We start from the raw sequence: 20,742 nt of genomic DNA on the forward strand, positions 1-20,742 counted from the left end.
TTTGATAATATATATTTTTTTCTTTTGGGTTTACGAGAATTAAGCTTATAATCATTTCACCCACCTTTAAGTTTCTTACTTTGTTATCTAACTTTTACACATGTATTAAAAAATCAAGTCAATTTTTGAGAACTAAAAAAAAATAATTTTTAAAAATTTGTTTTTGTTTTTATAATTTGACTAAAAATGCAAGTATTGTAACTAAGAACGATGTAAACTATTATAAAAAAAAAGAAAAAAAGAAAAAGACTTAATTTTAAAAAATTAAAAACCAAATAGTTACCAAATGAATTTATAGTCACTCAACAGAATAAATTTTAGTGACTTAATGAAAAACCATTGATTAGATTTCAATAATGCTTTAAAATAAAACTATAATAGTGGTATTATTTTTAGTTATGTATAATAGTTTATTATTTTACAAATAAAATGATTAAATATGTAAAATTTATTTTAATTGAATTTAATCTTACTAAAGAAATGAAAAAAAAAACTACACGATATAACAAGATAATAATTATAAAAAATAGTGATATTATAATTCATTAAAAAAAAAGAAATGAATTTGTAAAAAAAAGTGATAAAAGAAATTTCATTGTGTGGGTCTCATTACAATTTTGAAAGAGACTTTTTACCAAAAGAAAGAAAGAAAAAAAAAAAAAAAACTACCTTATTTTGTTAAACATTTTTAAAACCATCAATTTTCTGATTAAGGGGTTGGGTAATTGTAATTTCAAATTGATCAATTATATTTTTATTATTTCATAAGTGAAATAACTTCTTGAAAAATTGGTTTTCTGAAGTTATTGGGCCTTTGAGGTGTTTTAAACGTTGGGCCTGGGAAAGCCCACAATTCGTTCGATGGTTTCTCTGTGCGCTGCGATCGACGGTGCCTGAAGGCACCCCCGATAAGATTATGTTGGGATTGAGCAGGACCAGAAGTGGACGGGACGACTAGCATGGCATCGACTCTGTCACTGACTCAAGCTCTTCTCTTCACCAATGCGTCTAATCTTCTACGCAGAAACTGCCTCAGAACCTTTGTCTTCTCTGCATCTTTCTCCTCCTCCTCAGCTCTTTCCTCCGACAACGTTCACCGGAAGAAATGGAGACAGCCGGTCTCTTCACTTCTTGAGCTCGGCGGAATCGCAATTGCCAAAGATGGTAAATTATTCTTTTCTGTTTTATTTTACCCGCCTATGCCGTTTTCTTGTTTTGCTAATCCGCGTCTGTATTCGGTGTCATGGATTCATTCCTATTCGTGAGATTTTCTGGTGGAACTTCCACGATTTTGTTGAATTTTGTTTAGCGATGTGAATATAGTTACTATCTTGGATAATTGTAATTTTTCATGTGATAATTTTGCTGCTTCGTCTTTTGGACTTTAGAAACAACACCGAACTTTCTCTGATTCTTCGCTTAGTCTACGATATGTTTTAACATTGCGACTGAGCACCAGGGAATGGTAAGGGGCTCTGTTTCACGGACCTCTGAGAACTTTTTCTGAAAAAAATCCGTCAGTGTACTTTTTCCATATTGTATTCTTCTATTTTCTAATTTAGAAAGCTGTTTGAAGAGTGAGTTTTCCCCTCCTCGTCTTTATTAATTCTCTTGTTGATGTCAACTACAACATATGTAGATCACTCTATACTAAGGAGAACGTTAAACAGCTGGGTACAGCATCTGTGCTTATTTCTAATTTCTAATGAAGAAAATAACTTTTAAGTTCAATTTCTAAACATCCTCAAAGTGTTTGGTTCTGCCGTTCTGAGCCATAATTAATGATCTTTCTAGATTCCTGTTTTATATTGGCGTTTATGTAAGATAACTACTTCCAAAAATGGTTATGCGGTTGCTATTTGTTGCTTCATTTTCCCCCTGATTTGAAGTTAAATAATTATTCATTGCAGTTCATATTTCTCTTTTGTTAATTCAACGAAACTATTTTATGGATTTAATTTTCTAGGTGCTTGTTGAACTGTTCTGCCAATTAACCATATTTTTATAAAATTTATATCGCCTGAAGTTAAATTTTAATGTGCACTAGTTACTAATATTATTGGTGGCTTGCAGATGTTGTGAGGGATGATCCTACAAACAATGTCCCAGATAATATTTTCTCAAAACTTGGTATGCAACTCCACCGAAGAGATAACCATCCACTTGGCATTCTGAAGAATGAGATATACAAATATTTTGATATCAATTACTCAAATAAGTTCAATAAGTTTGATGACCTCAGTCCAATCGTTTCTGTGAAGGAGGTAAGCCTTTTAAACTCATCAATTGGTTTTGAGGCTGAAAGGAAGCCCATTCGATGTCTATCTCTATCCCGAGGAAATTTTAGTTTCCAGAAAATTGAGTAGTCCAGTTGCCAATTCTCTGGAAAAATGAGTTTTACGCTGCTTTAGAACCTTTGTATGTGAATCTTTGATCTAGAAAATTGCAAGTATTTCAACCTTTCTGCATGAAAAGGACTAATGACAGAAAACATATAACTGCTCGATTTCAGCAACTTGTATTGCTTCTGTTGTTCAGTATATTGTGCGACCAGACTTAGTTTGAAGATTTATCCACGCCTCAAATCTTTTGCCATGTTTTTTATTTTTTTTTGGGGGGTGGGGGGGGGGGGCGGGGGCGGGCACCAAAGGAAATCTGCTCCTACGCAGAATTAAATGCAGGTGCTGGTTTAGCTGCAACTGCAAGTACTTGCTGACTTATAGGGGATGGAATTTTATAACCACCCTTCTTACGCTTGGAAGTGTTGGTTTTCTTAGTAAATGGTGATTTAGTTAAATCTGAGTTTTGCTCACATTCTTCTTTTATAACTCTGCTAGGACACTGACAACATTCCTACACCCTTTGACCCTTTGCATTCTTTAAGAGTTCCAGAAGAATCTGTATATCTTAGTTTTCTTTCTCTCCTCCTTTTACACCTATAGTTATGCAGTATGAAAGCATGTAAAACTTTCATTTAGGTGTTAATTGCATCAGCTATCTTTTGTAGTTGAAACTTTTTCTTAATATAGTGCACAGAACAAATCATCATAACTTGGCACTTCGGTGGAAAGGACAAGCCAAAACTCATAGTGTAAAGAGGGTTACAGGTTCAGGTCTTGATTACTACTTATTTAGGATATTAATAATATCCCTTGAATATCCTGACTCCACTATCATCGAACCAAGTGGTTGTCTTATCATGTATCAGCTATAAATGTGCATTGCACGTGTAACCAAAAATGCTTTTGGTTCCTAGAGTTTGAACTTGGTTTTTATTTGGTCATCATTCCATCAAGTCAACTCAGGGACAAATTAAAAATCAAATTCAAACCTTGGGGTCCAAACATGTTGCCTATGAAACCTTGGAATTAAATTGATACTAAATTCAAACTTAAGACCAAAAGCTAATACAAGCCTTAGGGACCGAACATCTTATGGACCAAATGGAAACTTAATTCAAATTGACCAAAGTGTTCGGACATATTTGGATTGAAAAAGAAAAGTACTAAATATTTTTTGGAAGAAGGCAGGATTAGTTTCGTAGTTGTCAACTTTCCTGGCAACTGGTTAAGTTTTTTTTCTCCTTCATTCCAATAGCTTATGTGTTATTTATTTATATATAATAGTTATTATTTTTAAACATACAATGTCTCTTATCGAATCCTATGATTATGGCTGCAGAATTTTGATGATGTATTGGTTCCAGAAGATCATGTAAGCCGAAGTTATAATGATACATACTACATTGACTCGCAAACTGTTCTGAGATGTCATACAAGTGCTCATCAAGCGGAGCTGTTGAGAAGAGGATATACTCAGTTTCTTGTGACAGGAGACGTTTACCGTCGGGATTCCATTGATTCAACTCATTACCCTGTATTTCATCAGGTAGTCTAAATGAATGCAGTAATCAATTCATGACTTTTGCTGAATTTACCAAAATTTTCATTCAATGAATTTCGTTGCCACTTCCCACAGATGGAAGCTGTCCGTGTTTTTTCTCTAAATGATTGGGAGGCATCTGGCACAGATGGAACTTCTTATGCTGCTGATGACTTGAAGAAATGCTTGGAAGGTTTGGCAAGGCATTTATTTGGTAAGTTTGTATTAATCAAGGCACCCATGATTCTTCCGTTTCTGCCTTAGGTTTGCGGTTGGAATTCCAATGCAAATGATTTTGGGGAAAAAACAATAACACTTGCAGGATAAGCTGTTAATCATAAAAACTATAGGAGTAACAAATATAATGATCAGATAAGTATTAATGAGTATTATTTTGCCTATGATCATTAAGGGGGCTTTTGGGCTTTCGAGCGACTCTTTCAACTGCCACCTAATCTCCCAACAAGTTTCTGGGCACTGAGTTGAATTATTAAGTCTAGAGTTGTTTAGTTTGAAGAGTTAGTCCATGTTTGGGGTGTAAAGTTGTTTAATATGGATTCTGAAGTCTATATGCTGACTTTTTTTTTTTTTGCTACTTTTGATTTAATATGCAATTAAAGCTATATTTCAATCCTTACAAAATTGATTTTAAAATTCATTACATTATTTGTTCTACCCCACTCAAATTTGATATGGGATTGAGTATGAAGGCAACAAATTTTCTTAATGTGAGATCAACTCTAGATGGCTTGAATTTGGATTTTACATTTTCTAAAAAAAAAAAAAAACATTTGGGATAAAGTTTGGACTATGTCCAAATTTAATTGAACCTAATTGTTAGGTTCTATCCAAATTTTGGTTTTGATTTGGAGTAGAATTCTAAGATGGATTTTGTGGAATTTGATTTGGGATGAAAATTTGATTAAATTGAATCAACATTAATCTTTTGTTTGATTTAAATTTGACCAATTTGTGGATTATAATTTGAATCAAAATTTCTAATTTGATAAAGATTCAACATTGATATGTTTTTTTTAAAAAAAAAAAATTTAATCAACACTTTTCTTAAAAAAAATTGTGGGGGTGGAGTTATTGTAATTATATTGGATGGATAGAGTGTAGGAAAATAGAGTTCTTCAATAAATGTGCAAACACTATTTGAAGTCAGTAAGTGTAGTTATTTGCGAAGTATGTGGGCCAAACAAAGAGTTTGATTATTTTTAATCAAATCCACCCAACTCAAGTTGGTGGTCCAAATGCCCCTAAAAAGCTTCTTCCAAACGTGGTTACATTTTTAAGATAACAATGAACCCAACTTACGTAATTATGTTTTGGTTTTTAAAACCAAATTCTTTAATTTTGCAGTGGTTGTACACATGATGGAGCTATGTTTTCAATAACTAATCTCTTAAAACTTCCAGGTGCTGTGGAAATGCGCTGGGTTGATGCATATTTCCCATTTACAAACCCATCATTCGAACTCGAGATTTTCTTTCAGGTATGTCAGATGATCATGAAGTCAACTTGCTCTTCAGAATTCAATACTTTGATCATGGTGCACTGCATTGCTTCTTTTATAAATAGCTTTCATTGTCACCAATATGCATTCAAGTTTATCTATGTCAAGTTTTACACAGCATTAGGTTTATCATAAGAACCATACAACTTTTTAACTTTTGATAAGTTAGACAAGGGAACCACAAAGTGTGAATGTGTTAGGGAGGGGACGTAGATGCTCTCTCTCTCTCTCTCTCTCTTTTTAAATAAAAAAAAATATATTATTACCATTATTAATATTTTTGTGTGTGTGTGTTGGGGTGGGGGGGATTTAGTAATCAACCAGACAAAGGCAAGAGGGCAACAAAAAGTTCCTCTATTTGGGATTGGCCACAACCATTTCTCAGCTATTATTTCCATCCATGAATCATATAAAATAATGAATAGTTAGTGCTTGAATTATGAGATGAGATTTCCTTGACAACTTATTTATGTTGCATTTGCTGTTGGTTCCTTCTTGAATGAAATTTATTCTTTGTTCTCTCTTTCTTTTTCAAACAAAAATATAATAAAAATTAATCCTGTATCTGAGGGTTATTTGATGCGCTACTTATGCAGGAGAAATGGCTGGAAGTATTGGGATGTGGGGTGATGGAGCAAGAAATATTGCAAAAATGTGGCAAAGAGAATCATGTTGCATGGGCTTTTGGTCTTGGATTGGAAAGGCTAGCCATGGTTCTTTTTGATATACCTGATGTCCGATTATTTTGGTCAGCCGATGAGCGATTTACCTCGCAGGTAGCTAATTACATCATGCAAACTGTACTCTTCCGTTTTTTCCACTATTTTCTCTTGGCATTCTCAAAAATAAATTATCCAATATCACGTTTGGGCTTTTTCTTTGCAGTTCTCAAAGGGCAAGCTAGGTGTTAAATTTAAACCATTTTCTAAGGTACTATTACCAAACATTTTAGGCATCGAGGGATAGCAATATTTGATTTCCTGAAAACGCAATTTTTTTTATTTTATTTCTTTTAGTAACATCTAACTGGTTTCAGTATGACTTCTAAGAAATTATATCCTCTAAATTATTTTAAAAAGCTTTAGTAATTGTATCTGCTGCAGTTTCCACCTTGCTACAAGGATATTAGTTTTTGGATCAATGATTCTTTCACCGAGAATAATTTGTGTGAAGTCGTGAGAGGAATTGCCGGGGACCTTGTTGAAGAGGTATATTATTAACTGTTTTCAGGGCAAGAGTTCCTTAAATAATTTTCGTGAAGTAAATGCTTATGGTAGGAGCATGAGAAAATTTTTCTTTTTGAAGTACATGCTTAAGATAATCTGGTCTGTTCAGTTATCTGACAGTTGCCCCTCGTTTAGTGAAATAATCTCATTCTTCACAAATGAATGCTGGCAGGTGCAACTGATAGACAGTTTTACCAACGAGAAGAAAGGGATGACAAGTCACTGTTACAGGATTGCTTACCGATCTATGGAACGGTCACTCACAGATGAAGAAATCAATGATTTGCAGGTATTTATCAACTTTAAGTTGTATCCATATTGTATATTAATTTGTTTAAAAAAGAAGTTTGGATACAGGCTTCATATATTTTGTGGTTGCAAATGCAGAGGAACGTGAGAGAACAGGTTCAGAGCAGGTTGAATGTTGTCTTAAGATGAACATAAAAAGTGCAACAATTTCAGTCAAAGCCATGTAATGTTATTTACTCTTTACCTGCTCTACGGATTGAAATTTTAATCTGTACATCATTTGAATAATTTCTACAATTTTTTTCGAACTGAGTGATAGGAAGTCTAGAGTATATAATCCAGTTAGAACCATGAAAATAATCATCAAGAATTCAAGTGGAGATGTGCTTTAATTTTTTAATCTATACAATCAGTTATTTCCCTTACCTCATGTTTTACTAAACCTTAGCTTATTTTCATACCCGTTGAACTTATACTATCAAAAAACCGATTTAACATTAGACCACTTTTGCCTAGATTTGCAAGGGAGACTTCATTTGGTCTAAAATATGACAAAGGAATAAGAATTCAAACTTCTTGTGTGCTTTGAAGTAAGTTATGCATTTATGTTGGGAGCTGGGGGGTGGATAGTCATTATCAATGGGAATTCAGAATTTAGAATTCATTGTATGTAACAGAACAAAAGAATGCAAATAGGAAATGTATCCTTTATATATAATCTAGACAGGAACCCAGTTCTTCTATTGATGTTTGTTTTGTGGAACCAAATCAAGAAGCGCATTTGACGTTGGTTGTCTCCCTTTTATATGGGAATTGGAAACAGCCTCAATTAGCATCTCTCACAGAGGAGAATTTTCTTGGCAGCCGAACAAATAGAAGCTGAGGGAAGGTACTTTTCCTGAATGGTTGAGCCAATTTTGATATTTCTATCCAACTAACGAAGCCTGCAGGTTAAAACATTCTACGTAGAAAATTTATAAAACTTTTAACGACACATAAAATAGCCAAACTTGAACTAGAGCAAGATAAATTACTGATCAGAATGATATTATGATAAATATCGACTCAAAGAAATAAAAGACGCTTTTAACAACACACAAAACAATCAGACTTGAACCAGAGCAAGATAATCTACTGATCAAAACGATATTATTATGATAAACATCAACTCAAAGAAATAAAAGAAAGAAAATCATTTTACAACACTTCCTCCAACTAGTAAATAGGATGAAGACCTCCTAGGATACAAAATTCCCAATCCCAGGCCTACATATAAATCAACTGACACATTCCTTAAATAATCAAATAATTAGCTATAGAATATAGATTACAATCACAGTCAATTAGGAAGGGTTTGTATTTAGGTATCGCTTTAGCTTGACTAGTTAAGACATACCCTCTTCAAAGGTTTGAATCTCCTAACACTATGTACTCTAAATATAGAGATATTGGATTTCACAATTCAATTTCTAGCCCTCTTAAATTTTATTCGTATATTTACTCAACACATGCCTCTTTTGCTTTAAGGACTGTTTAGTGTAGAGGCAGGCATGAGTTAATATGAGATTAGATTTCATATGCATTTAAAACTCTACACTACACAAATGCTTCTTTAGCATTCATACGAGATTAGATTTGAAATAAGGAAAGATGTAAAGGTGGAGAGAGGCAGGAGTTGTTGAATGGTAGTGAGTACTGTAAGGGGATGAGGTAGGATTAAGCAGAAGTGAAGCAAGGGTGGTGTTGACAAGACATTCTCTAACCAAAACGGATAAAAATGAATGAGAGAAAAGGAAGGGTATAGGTATTGAACCTAAAAGCAAGAGATGGAGAGAGAGAGAGAGGGGGGGGGGGGTTATTTTATATGGTCAAAGGAAGGGTTGCATCAGTATAAATGAGTCAAAGGATTGGGACAACGATGGCCTCTGAAATATCTGATATCTGGGCTCCATTTCTATCACCCATAATGCCTACAGCCATCACTCCGACTGTGACAACCATGACTTATCTTAATCTCCTCTACTTTCCATCCTTATAATTCAATACTGTGGTTATATTCCTCCCTTAGTCCTTCCATTATTGCGGTTCTCTCTCTCTTTTCTTTATTCTGAACTTCTTATTTGTTAATTTAGATAATCTTACTATTAACGAGTGTTCAGATAATTAACTACATTAACGCCTGGTCAATTCATCATTATACTTATGCTACTACTAACTAATAGTAAGAAAGTTTAAGCTTTAACAAGTACAATAAAGAAATAAAACAAATGTGTGAATATCAGAATGAAATGTATAATTTAATTCTAATTTGTGTATAATTTTTATGATTAAGGGGAATTGTTGAGATCAATGAATTGAATTAGGGATGAATTGAGGTTTTTTTTTTTTTAACAATCTTCCAAGTATAGGAATGAAATTACACAAACCTTAAAGTATAGAGAGATGGAATGTATGCTTATTTTTTTTTTCTTTTTTAAGAATTTATATTATTTTATTAGAAAAAAAATCTTTGCATGTGGAATTAAAAATTAATATGAAGTACAAATTTTTCATATGAAATTTTTGTCTTTTTTATGGGAAAAAATACAATAAATGCAAAGTGGTACCATATTTTAAATAAAAAAAGGTTATTGATCCATGCATACACTTTTTTTTTTTTTTTAAAAAAAAAAAAACTAATTATCTATGTGAAAATATATTTTATAGAAATATGAAAAGAATTCTTAAAATGTAATAAGTTCCAAAATACACTTAAAATTAGACAAGATTTTCATCTCACTCGTACTAAAATATGAATTGTTTGTAAATGAAGAGCAAGTGGAGGACGGAAAATGAAATACTGTGCTTTTCCATTCAAGAATTTATTTCAAAACAGAAAATTGAAAAAGTAATTTAATCAAATGTCAATTAAATGAAAAGAAAAGAAAAGAGAGAGAAAGAAGATGTAGAGAGTAGTCGAGTAACCGTAGGTTAGAAGGAGCGTGTAGCCCCAAAACTACCAAAAGAAAGAGTAGATGAGATCTAAATCAGAAAAATGGCAATGGCAGCCAGCTGCTCTCTGCTCTGCTCTGCTCTGCTTCAACTTAAAAAAGGCCTGACCCATTTCCTGAATTGTGATGGGATTGGGGGACCAATCATCTCCCTCACCAAATCTCCCCTTCTTTCCTCTTAACCTAATTTTTTATGTTCTTTATTGAAACTTTAGAGCCTGAGCCACAAGACACAGAATTAGGTTAAGATTGTAATTTAAATTTTGGAACATTGATATTGTTAAGATTATCATAGAGTTTTCTGTATTTATCAATTAATACTCACATGGAGGAACTAAACATGTTCATAGATTGGAAATACTTAGTTGTTACCTCATACAATCAGAGACTTAATTTTGATGAGATTTCTCATGATAGAAACTAGATTGTTACAAGTTTGAAATACAAGAATTACATTATGATGTAATAATAATCATGAGTTGGCCTAGTGGTCAAAAAGGGCCATGAATTTAATAAGAACTTAGAGGAAATAGATTCAAACCATGGAGGACATCTACCTAGGATTTAATATCCTATGAAATGTTGTAGGGTTAGAAAGATTATCTCTTGATGTTAATTGAGACGTGTGTAAGTTGGTCAAGACTTACAGATTTTATAAAAAGAGTTATGTACTAAAGTTTTGAGTCTAAATTATTATAAATTTGAAGGTTGGAATATGAGGATTTAAAATATTTTTTTCAGCTAAAAAATTCTATGACCGGTATACTCTCGAACCCATAATCACCTATGGTTTGTCTCTTCTCCGTTTTTTAAGAGGAGAGATCTCCGTAACATGAGATTATATGGTCGTTCCTCAAATTCCTTGCTACTGAACTAGGCATTAGGCTTTTGTTCTACCATATAGACTAAAGAGTGACATCAAAACTTCTCATATGTTTAGATCTCAACTTTTTGTCCACTCAAAATCCCTTTATTGCTTTTTTTCTAAACCAATCTGTCGTCTCAGAGAATCCTTGGGGAGAATTTGTGAACATTTAAACCGAATGCTCATCACTATAATTTATAATAAAACGATTGATACCTTAAGTTGGATAGGATAGCATTTTCTGGGGTAGACAATTCTTTGAAAGGAAAGCCTCTACTCTCTACATATTTAATTTGAAAACAGTTGCATTGCACAAATAAGTCCTAAGTTTTTGTCTTCATAGGTCTTTGGGTTGTTTCTAAGAGTTCATCCTTCATTGTGATTCCTTCGTATGAGCTCTCATCTTCCAAGACCTTCACAGAATCCTGACTCTATTAGTTATACGACTTGGCATTAGCAAGTTCAGATAGGTAATAGTAAACATTTCTTTGCACAAACATTGAACCACAATTGCATTCTTTTCTTCATGATTACCATGAAGTATTGCCATTTTCTTCATATATTAGTCAATGACCTAATCACCAAATCCCTTTCACAAACATTATGACATACCATTGGTTGAGGCCTCCTTAATTTTTTTCTTTGAGACAATTATGTAGTTATTAGATATAAAAATAAGCTTCTGACGTTCACAAGAAAGATCAATAAACCCTAGATTTACTTCCTTTGATACTTTGATGATGAAGAAAATGCACAGTGATCTTCAATCAAATTAAACTCTGATTGGGGTAGGGTAGGATACTAACTAATTTGGTATAGTGAAAAAGAAGGAAAGAAAAGAAGGATTGCAATGAAATCAAATCAAACAGTATGGAAACAGGAAATTGGTGGCTGCAAAGTGGTGAATGATGAAGGAGTTTGAATGGGAAAAGGTTAGAGTCAATGCATGGTTGGTCATATCAGGTAGGGTCATTCCACGTACATTTAAAATTATATAATGCATGAAAAGTTGCATTTTTATTGCATGCTATTAATCTATTATTTTTTATTCTTCTTCTTATTATTATTGTGTTGGAACTTGGAAATGCCACCCATTATTCTTCCACCCACTCACCATCCTCTCATTTCAGTTCTCCCCTTTTTTTCCCCACTGTCCCCACTTTCTTTTCCTCTGCCCTTTTAATTTCCCTTGTACTACTTTTCTTTTTAATAATATCAACGCATTGTACATCCCCATTCGCATGATGTTAAAATTTTCATTGCAAAACAAATCTAGATTTTGAAAGTCGAGCTAAATTAAAACTGCTGAATTAGATTAAGATTTTGGATTAAAATTTAGGTGTTTAAGCTTTGGGATTTATGATATAATATGTAGTTTGGGGCTTTGGGACATGGCCATTGTGTGATTATATGAATTTCTCTCATGGGAAAGGAGGGAGAGGATTAATTATCCTTTCTGAAAAGGTCTGATCCTGCATTGTACAATGCTTGTGCTCAATTTCAGAGTCGTTTTGAATCATGGGTCCCCTTTGTTTTTCCCTTGTTCAATTTCTCTCTCTCTCCTCTTTCAGTTGTTATTGTGTTGATTCATAATATGTATTGGCAAGCAAAGCTAAGAAAAAGAGGGGTCTGCCCTTTCAGGTTGAATAGTAGAAGAGATGATACGGATATTAAATTTGGCTTCTGCATCAAAATTAAATAGTTGCTCTGTTTCCCTAACTGTTTATGTTCCTGAAAAAATAAGCATCTTTATTCACCAAACTTAGGGTCGATGCTATTTCTGGATTATCGTATAATCCAATTTCCTCTAGTTTCTACTTAGATTTATACGGAAAACTATCAATCTAAGTAGAGATGAACATATAAGAAGACTTTTGATTGAATGTCTTTATTGTGCGAAATCAAGGAGACAAGGACATCGTTTTTTTAAAAGATATAATATCAGATGTGAGTAGTTTTGATTTGTTGGTGTGATTTTTGTAAGTTCGTATTTCTCCCAAATGATTAATGACATGTTTGGGAGTAATTCTAAAATAGTTTATATCACTTTTGTTATTTTCAAAATCACTTAAAAATGCTTTTGAAAGTGTAAAATTAAATATTGAATTGATTTTGAGTGATTAGAAGTGTGAACCAAAGTGAATTTGCATACAGTAGAAACGATTTTAGCTATTTAAAGATCACTCTCGAACATGTTATAATTCAAGTGTATCAGATGGTCTATAAATTTGAAATCTTATATGGCAGATGGAGTCTGGATCGAAGTTGTAGAAAATAAGTCTGATGCCAAAATTGATTCGAACTTCGAAGCCATTAATTTTCACAAAAATCAGCTTCCACCATTAGAAAATCATTCAACTTTGACATGCTCAGAATCTCTCTTTATAACTGATGGGCAAAGGAAGAAGGCAAACAGCATTGGAATAAGCTTTGTCTTTTTCTTCTTTTTCCATATGGAATGAAAATTCAAATTTACAATTCTTTGGAAAAGAGTGGAAATGGTTTTATCCTTGAGATCACAATTCTATTAATAAACAATTTAATTTTTATCAGAAATAGGTTTGCAAAATATATCTAAACTTCGGGTAGATTTCAATTATGCCCTTAATTTAGTTTTGAAGAGTTTCATTTGAGAACTTTTAGAATTTTTTGATTGAATAACATATGAGAATTGATGTAGTAGTTGACATTTAAAAACTAGAAGCCACGTAGTGTTGCTATTATCATGAGTTTTCTTGACACTTAAATATTGTAGGGTCAGGTGGATTTTGTCTCATTAGATTAGTCGAGGTGCACGTTGGTTGGCTTGAACACTCACGTAGAGTAAGAAAAAAAATTGTAATGATTTACACGGAAGATTAGAAGTGTTATCATTAATTTCAATTCAAAAGATATTGATATTATTTGCATTACTATTTATAAAATCAGTTTATACACTTTAGTTTTCTTGTCAATTTAATGTTAATGCCATGCATGTCTTCGAGTTTGTTTTGGATGCCTTACAAAATTTTAATGCTAGGTTTCATTTAAATTTTCATTGAATATGTTAATGGAAAATCCTTGGGGGGTAATTTTGAGATAATCATTGGTGCATAATTGAAATCTACTGCAATGTTAGGGGTGTACGGTCTTCCCTTTTTATTCGACAAATGTGAAAGAAAAACATAGATTACTTGATATTTAGCTATGTTTATAAGAATATATAGGTATTGATTGTCAAATTGAGTACGATTTAATTGATGAGAGAATTATATTCTAAAATTTAAAAGTCCTTATATACCGAAATTGAAGGCAAAATAAATTCATCACGTGTTGGAATCTCCCTATGTTTTAATAAATTTTGTTAGGAATAGAGTTACTACAGATAACGCATTTAATATTGGTAGCTACTACAATAAATTCGAATGTTGTTGGTGTTATATAATAAGTGTTGATGTTGAAATAGGATTGGGGCGTAGGTGCCACGTGGAAGAACCCCACGAAAGCTGTTAAAATAAATGACAGGGCAGTTTCAAATGGATGCCGGAATTAAGGCGACATGCCCATGTCACGTGATATTCGTACCATTTATGTTTCCACGTGTCCTAATCTCCTCTCTCCTTTCCATTCATTTTCAAAACTCTTCATCTTATGCCGTCCATTATTAAATATTATTTTCCAACTAACGACAAAGATTTCCTTCTCTTCTAATCTCCAATTATTATAACAAATAATCCTACTATTGAGTTATTACTAATTTCTAAACATGTATTTTTGTAACTGGATTTAATTATTTATGGGTAGTATTATTCCATCTTTCAACCTCTTAATTTAAAATATATGCTTTAACCAATTGAATAATGCGAGATATAATTAAACAGATATATCAAAAATAGAAAAAAAAGATTGGGTACGGGTGGCAGTATGGTAACATAATAACCCAAGTTACAGGAGTTGGTGCAGTTGGAGAGAGAACATGAAGCACATGTTAAAGGCTGACAACATATTAACCCCCCCCCTCTTCTCTCTCTCTCTCTCTTTCTCAAGAAAATTCATGACTTCAATTTTCTTTTAATATTAGGGTTTTAAACTTTTAGTTGGTAAAAGAAAATCTATTTATTTATTAGTTTTATTTAAAGCTAATGAAGTGGGGTTTTCCCAACTTGAGAATGAGACAGAAGTTAAAAGGAACTGACAAAAGGGCAAGTCAAAACCCATTCCTTAAAATAGCAAATTTGAAAAGGGGGAAAAAAAAGAATAAATAATTAAAAGCCAACTACAAATTATAATTGCCAAAAGAAAGAAAAAAAGAAAAAGAAGTATTTTAATTGAAAAAAAAAAAAAAAAAGTGAAATTTAATAATCCTCACCCAGCGCACCATGCATGTCCATAACTTGGTTTTGTTTGCTCCTCAAAACCCTAACATCTCATCCATAGTCTTCAAGTTCCAAGAACACACACAAAACTAAGTCCAAAACTCGAACAAATCAATCCCAATTCATTTTATTTTTAATTTCACTAAAGCAATATAAAGATAAAGACTACCCACTACTTTCTTTTTCTTTTTATTATTACCATAATTCAAACTGAAACCCTCTTCTTTTTTTTTTTTTTTTTTCCAACCCTATTTTTATATTTCATTCCAGGTTAAAATATAGTTTTAGTTTCTAAAGTTACTTGAATCTTAATGTATTCAATGCTGAAAGTTTTTTGAGTAAGATATCCTCTGATGTTTCTTTCTCTAATCATGAATGAACTTGCATTTTTTTTTTTTTTTACTTTCAATATTTTATGAAATCTTATGTAAATGGCGTATAATATGATGTCAACTATTAATTGTAAATAAATCTTAATTCACAATTTTGAAATCTAGCAGAAAACTAAAGACAAATTCACTATGCTTAGATTAGACAAAATGGTTAATTGAGTCACAACTGTTTTATTTATTAGAATTAATTAATATTAACAGAAAATCAGCTAAAATGAATTTGAAAGGCATGGAGATTACAAAATAAATTTGAAGGCTTATAACATTATACATAGACATATATTAATATTATATTAATATATTATATATATATATATATATATAGGTCCAAATTCCATTACATGATGAAGCACAAATTGGTGATTTGAGAACAAAGTTTTCCCCAAACATCTCCTTTGGCAATGGAATTGGTCTCAGTTTCAAGATTTTTGTTCTAAACAACACTTGACTTGATACACTAAATCAATTTAAACCTTAAAATCACATTGGATTTGGATATTACAAACAGGCAGCCACTCTCTTCCTCACTTTGAAATGAAAACTAACCTCCACAACAACAATCAACAAACACCATTTCTCTTTTTTTCCTTTTTCTTTCTTTTTTTTTTCTTTTTTTTTTATATATATAAATTTAATCTAATAATATTCTTAATTAAGTCCTAAATTACTTTATTTATTTTACTTTATTTTCCATATGGTTCATTCTAAGACAGTGGTGCCCTTTGAGGAGCACCCTTTCTCCGGCTACCAAGGGATAGAACAATTCCAGGAAGGAAACCATTGCTCTTCTTCTTCTTCTTCACGATCTCGGGTTCCCGTGAGACTACCGAATTGCTCGTGGCTTCATTTGAAATCGAGTACGACAAGCCTTGGCATTGTAACGAGTCGAAATTTGGAGTGATTTGGGCATCATCGTCGGTGACTTCCGAGCCATCCATCCGTAATCCTTCGAATTGTGAAAATGCGAAATCTGATTCGTCAAACCTGAACAGAATACTGGAAAGATCTGCCCCTTCCAACACCATATGATCAACCTGCATTATGTAATACGATCAAAGTTTCACATTAATCACAGCCATAAACAAAATCCCCACTACCAAAACCGAGTTTAAATGACTTGGTCATGGTTCAAATCTCTCACTCCTACATCGAAGCTTAGTTTCTTTGATCATTGCAAATTTGATCAACTAAGCGATAATATAACAGGTTTGATTTGTTGAAAGAAGCATATACATAAAATTAAAAGAAGCATTACCTTGCATGAGAGGGAACAGAAGTGGAAAGGCTCTTGAAGAATTCTGTCACAAGTTAAACAAACATTGGAAGGGGCTTTGCAAGGCCTGGACTGTGGCCTGTGATTCAAGAATATCACTTTGGCACCATTTATAGTGTAAGGCTGACCAACACAACAGACAAACACAAACAAGATGTTGCACTTCAAATTCCATCTTCATTTTTAACATTATTTCACAAGGAAAGAAAAAAAAAAAAACATCGGTTACACCAATTTCAAAAATCTAAATTCAACCTGAATATAAGAACAGTCAATGAGCTTCTCAAGGTCGCCAAGCCGAACCACATCGTGATAAACATATCGTCGAATCTGTCAAATTCAATCACATATAACAAAATTAATTGCAACCCACCTAACAATTTACATAGATGAGTAACCACAGATGATTTAATTCTATCAATATTACAACACACTTCCCTCACTTGCGCTTGGAAATTTATAGACAAAACCCAAGTCAATATTTCATTAATGACATTTATACTTAATTCACTTGCGTATATTGTGTAATCAGGAAGGTGAAGCTAATTAGCAGCAGCTATACACTAACTCCAAATGGGTAAATTAGGTGGAAAAAGAAAATAGAAATTGAACTGTTGTAGGAAAGAAAAAAAAATAAACAGTAGAATAGTAATGAAGAGATATGGGAAAATGGGTGAAATCTGAAAAAAGGAAAGTTGGGTCAAAGTTTCACTTTCCTTGAAAGCAACAGGTGAGAAGGGGGTTTTGCAGGAAGAAAATTAATTGAAAAAAAAAAAAAGAGAAGAAGAAAAAAAAAAAGGAGTTGGTTCCATAAATGGGAATGGAACCAAATCCAAAAAGTGGGAATGAAGAAACACATCATTAACCCCCCACCTGTGCCTCTACCTGTGGCTGTGACCCTATAATACATATGTTTTTTAAAAGGAAAAAAAAAACCCAAATAATAAAAATGAAGTAATTAATTAATCAGAGTGAGAGAGGAGAATTATTTGTAAAGAAAATCCAAATTATGAAGGGAGGAAGGAAGACCTGAAGAAGGGGATGAGAGCGGTGAGAAGGAAGGCAGTGAGGGCAAATGCTGAGGCAACAGTGTAAGCAGAAGACGTTCATCTCGTTCTTCCGGCGAGAGTGATGGAGGTCACAAGGAGTGAAGAAATTAGAATTAGACATTAAAGCTTGAAGCCATGCAGGTTTCATCTTCCTCATCCCTTTCTTCTTCTTCTTCATCATGGGCATCCTATTTTCATTGTCAATCTGGATATCAATACCAATAGCAATATCAATATCATCATCGTCATCGATTCTCGTGGTTGTTGATGATTCTCTCATGGTGAGAAATCAGAGGTTGAGTTGGTGAGGAGAATGGGGCAATGGCATGAAGTGCAGCAGTATTTAAGAGGTGGTGATGACAGCCATGGGAATGGGAATGGGAATATGGGACTCCCCTTCTCCCTCCCCTTTTTGCAACTAAACTAAAATATAAAAACCCTAAAACCCCAATTTTTTTTCCTCTTTTTTTCTTTTCTTTTTCTTTTTTTTTTTTAAAAATAAAAATAAAAAATAAAAATGGAGGTCCGTCAAATAGTAAGGAGGCAGCAGGAGCCTATTTTTTATTATTATTTTTAATTTCTTTTCCACTTTCCAGAAATGTTGTCGTTACTCGATGGAGAGAGAGACCCAGAGAGAGTTTCGAGAGTAGGAAATTGGAGAGAGAAAAATAGGTAAGGGAGGATTCTGTGTAAATGGGACGTGAAATTCTGATCAATTACCAATTTTTTTTAGTTTTTATCTTACAAAATTAACATCCTTTTATTTTATTTTTTTTAATTTATCGATAGTTTTGAATCTTATTTCGCTACATATTGTCATCGGATCATACACCAAGATTTTTGAATAAAAAAAATCGAAATGTTATATAATCTTTCTAAAATTAAAAAATCATACTACCAAATATTATACCATTTGAAGAAATTTGAAAAGATAATTGGTAAAGTATTTAGATAGAAATTCGTGTAAATATAGATTGTAAGCAAGATTTGCAAAAATTTATATAAGATTTGGGAAATATTACTGGAAAAATTTGGAAAAAAAAAAAAAATTGATATAAGATTTAGAGAGATTTTGTATAATTTGGAAAATTTATGTGGATCTTAATGCTAATCCCAACAAAATAAGCAAGATTTTATATATTTATGCTTTCTCGTGAAAATCTTAGTCATAATTAATCTTGAAATTTGATATATTTGAGTTTTCTCTTGAATATCGGGCAAGATGGGCAAGACTAACACCTAGTTTCCATATATATCCTAGAACCTATTTAATTTCTGCAAAAATTGATCTTTTCCAAAATTTTAAAATGTTGAATCAATTTGAAAAATCTATTTTGATAATTGAAAAATTCATTTGAAATTTTGGGAATTTATACAATTGTGAAAGAAAAATGGAAAAATTTTGAAAATAGAAGATTTGGCATAACATTTGGTAAGATGTATCGGGTCATATGTATCGATAATGTCCAAAACAATCAATAAGTTAGAAAATGTTGATTTTTTACTAAATATCGGTGGCCGATCTCACCCGAAATTGACCGAGAAAAACTATTCTTACAAGTTTTTAAAAGCGTGCTAGTTCTACAATGTGGTTATTTCTAACAACTTTTCAAATCGGGGAATCCTCCTTCACTTAATTACCCTTTTCTCTCTAGTTTAGCTCAACTGACATTAATTGAGTATTAAGAGGTTTGTGGTTCAAATTTTATCCCTCCATTTATTCTAAAAAAACTCTAATTAGACAATAAAAAAAAATTAAAAATTTAAAGAAAAAATAAAAGAAATTATTTTTTCACACAACTTAAATATGTCCCTCCCGACCTTTTCCTATCACAATTTTAAATATATTTGCACATATCTACGAGCTTGACATAATAGGAATCAAAATTTTCACTTTATACATGTTTGAAAAATGTTTTTATTATAAAATTTGATTTTTATGATTTAGAGATGGTTAAAATTTAGTTTATATAGTTTAATTAGAATTTTGTTAGGATGATTTGATAAAACTCTCGTAAATAATCTTTATTGGTTTGATAAATTTCTATTAAATCCTAGTTTTTGAAAAAGAAAAAAATGATTTTATGAGTGTTTTATTAAACCATGTGAACTATGATCGAAATTCTGACCATCTATAACTACTAGAATCAAATTTCAAACTTTAACCTTAAGAAAAATTTACTGATGGGAACATGATATAAATACTAAGAAATTTAAATTTATTTTCAAAAGAGTGTAATGCTTGTAATATTTGTATTTATTATTTTTCCAAACGTATTTATAGATATTTTCTAAAACTGAGATATCTACGGTGGTTTTCAACGTTTTGTGGTTTTTTTTTTCCTTAATTATAACAAATATAGAAGAGAGGATTGAATATTCACTTTAAAAAATTCCAAGAGGTAAAATTTCGACTAAATTAAGGACGTTCGGATTTACTAGGGAAAAAAATTATTTTTATTTCAAAATAGTTTAAAATATATTTTAAATATATTTCAAGAACTATTCTTAGTCATTGTCAAACACTTAAATTTTTAGTCAAAATAATATATTTTCAAAATTAAACATTTAAAAAGTTAATTCAACCACATCCTAAGTTTAGAGTATGATTACAATTAATTATTTCTATTGACTTGCAAAAATAGTTTGTGAGTTGAATGATTTTAAAAAATGAATTTGTTATGGACAACAATCTTCCTCGTATATTTGCCCTCATGATTTAGCTTTGGTTTCTTCACTTTTAAACTAATTTTATTGTTTAAGCAACAACAACCTTTATTTACACTTCCAACAAAAGTAAATCATATGGAAGAGGAAATAAATTGAGTCTATATTTATCATGTTTAATATCAACAAACAAAATATTGGTTTAGAAGTGATTTTAGAATGACAAAAATCACTTTTTCTTTTAAAATTATGATATTTAGGCAATAATTCCTATA

At 31.9% G+C, this 20,742-nt stretch overlaps 2 protein-coding genes across 7 annotated transcripts; one reads left to right on the forward strand and one right to left on the reverse strand.

The window, feature by feature from the left end:
- The first annotated feature begins 892 nt into the window (after window positions 1-892).
- LOC120074375 (phenylalanine--tRNA ligase, chloroplastic/mitochondrial) lies at window positions 893-13,365 on the forward strand. 6 transcript variants are annotated; one of them, XR_005480969.1, is made up of 13 exons: window positions 893-1,164; window positions 2,074-2,264; window positions 3,682-3,888; window positions 3,979-4,096; window positions 5,304-5,380; window positions 5,998-6,177; window positions 6,287-6,331; window positions 6,505-6,609; window positions 6,800-6,916; window positions 7,015-7,099; window positions 7,393-7,466; window positions 7,700-7,765; window positions 12,979-13,365. XR_005480969.1 is itself a non-coding variant. In XM_039027473.1 (11 exons), exons 1-10 carry the CDS (start codon window positions 960-962, stop codon window positions 7,063-7,065), a joined length of 1,296 nt encoding a protein of 431 aa, XP_038883401.1. In that variant the 5' UTR covers window positions 893-959; the 3' UTR covers window positions 7,066-7,099; window positions 12,979-13,365. The 6 variants fall into 6 exon arrangements, 3 of the variants coding, with proteins under 3 accessions (XP_038883401.1, XP_038883402.1, XP_038883400.1); XR_005480971.1 differs by lacking the exon at window positions 7,393-7,466 and having other exon boundaries at window positions 7,650-7,765; XR_005480970.1 differs by lacking the exon at window positions 7,393-7,466.
- A 2,753-nt stretch (window positions 13,366-16,118) lies between these two features.
- Window positions 16,119-18,229, reverse strand: LOC120074479. Its single transcript, XM_039027612.1, has 4 exons — window positions 17,781-18,229; window positions 17,007-17,081; window positions 16,734-16,874; window positions 16,119-16,512 (listed from the first exon to the last, which is right to left on the reverse strand). Exons 1-4 carry the CDS (start codon window positions 18,078-18,080, stop codon window positions 16,183-16,185), a joined length of 846 nt encoding a protein of 281 aa, XP_038883540.1. The 5' UTR covers window positions 18,081-18,229; the 3' UTR covers window positions 16,119-16,182.
- Window positions 18,230-20,742: the final 2,513 nt, after the last annotated feature.

The sequence above is a fragment of the Benincasa hispida genome, chromosome 3, assembly GCF_009727055.1.
Source record: "Benincasa hispida cultivar B227 chromosome 3, ASM972705v1, whole genome shotgun sequence".
NCBI classification, from domain to species: domain Eukaryota; kingdom Viridiplantae; phylum Streptophyta; class Magnoliopsida; order Cucurbitales; family Cucurbitaceae; genus Benincasa; species Benincasa hispida.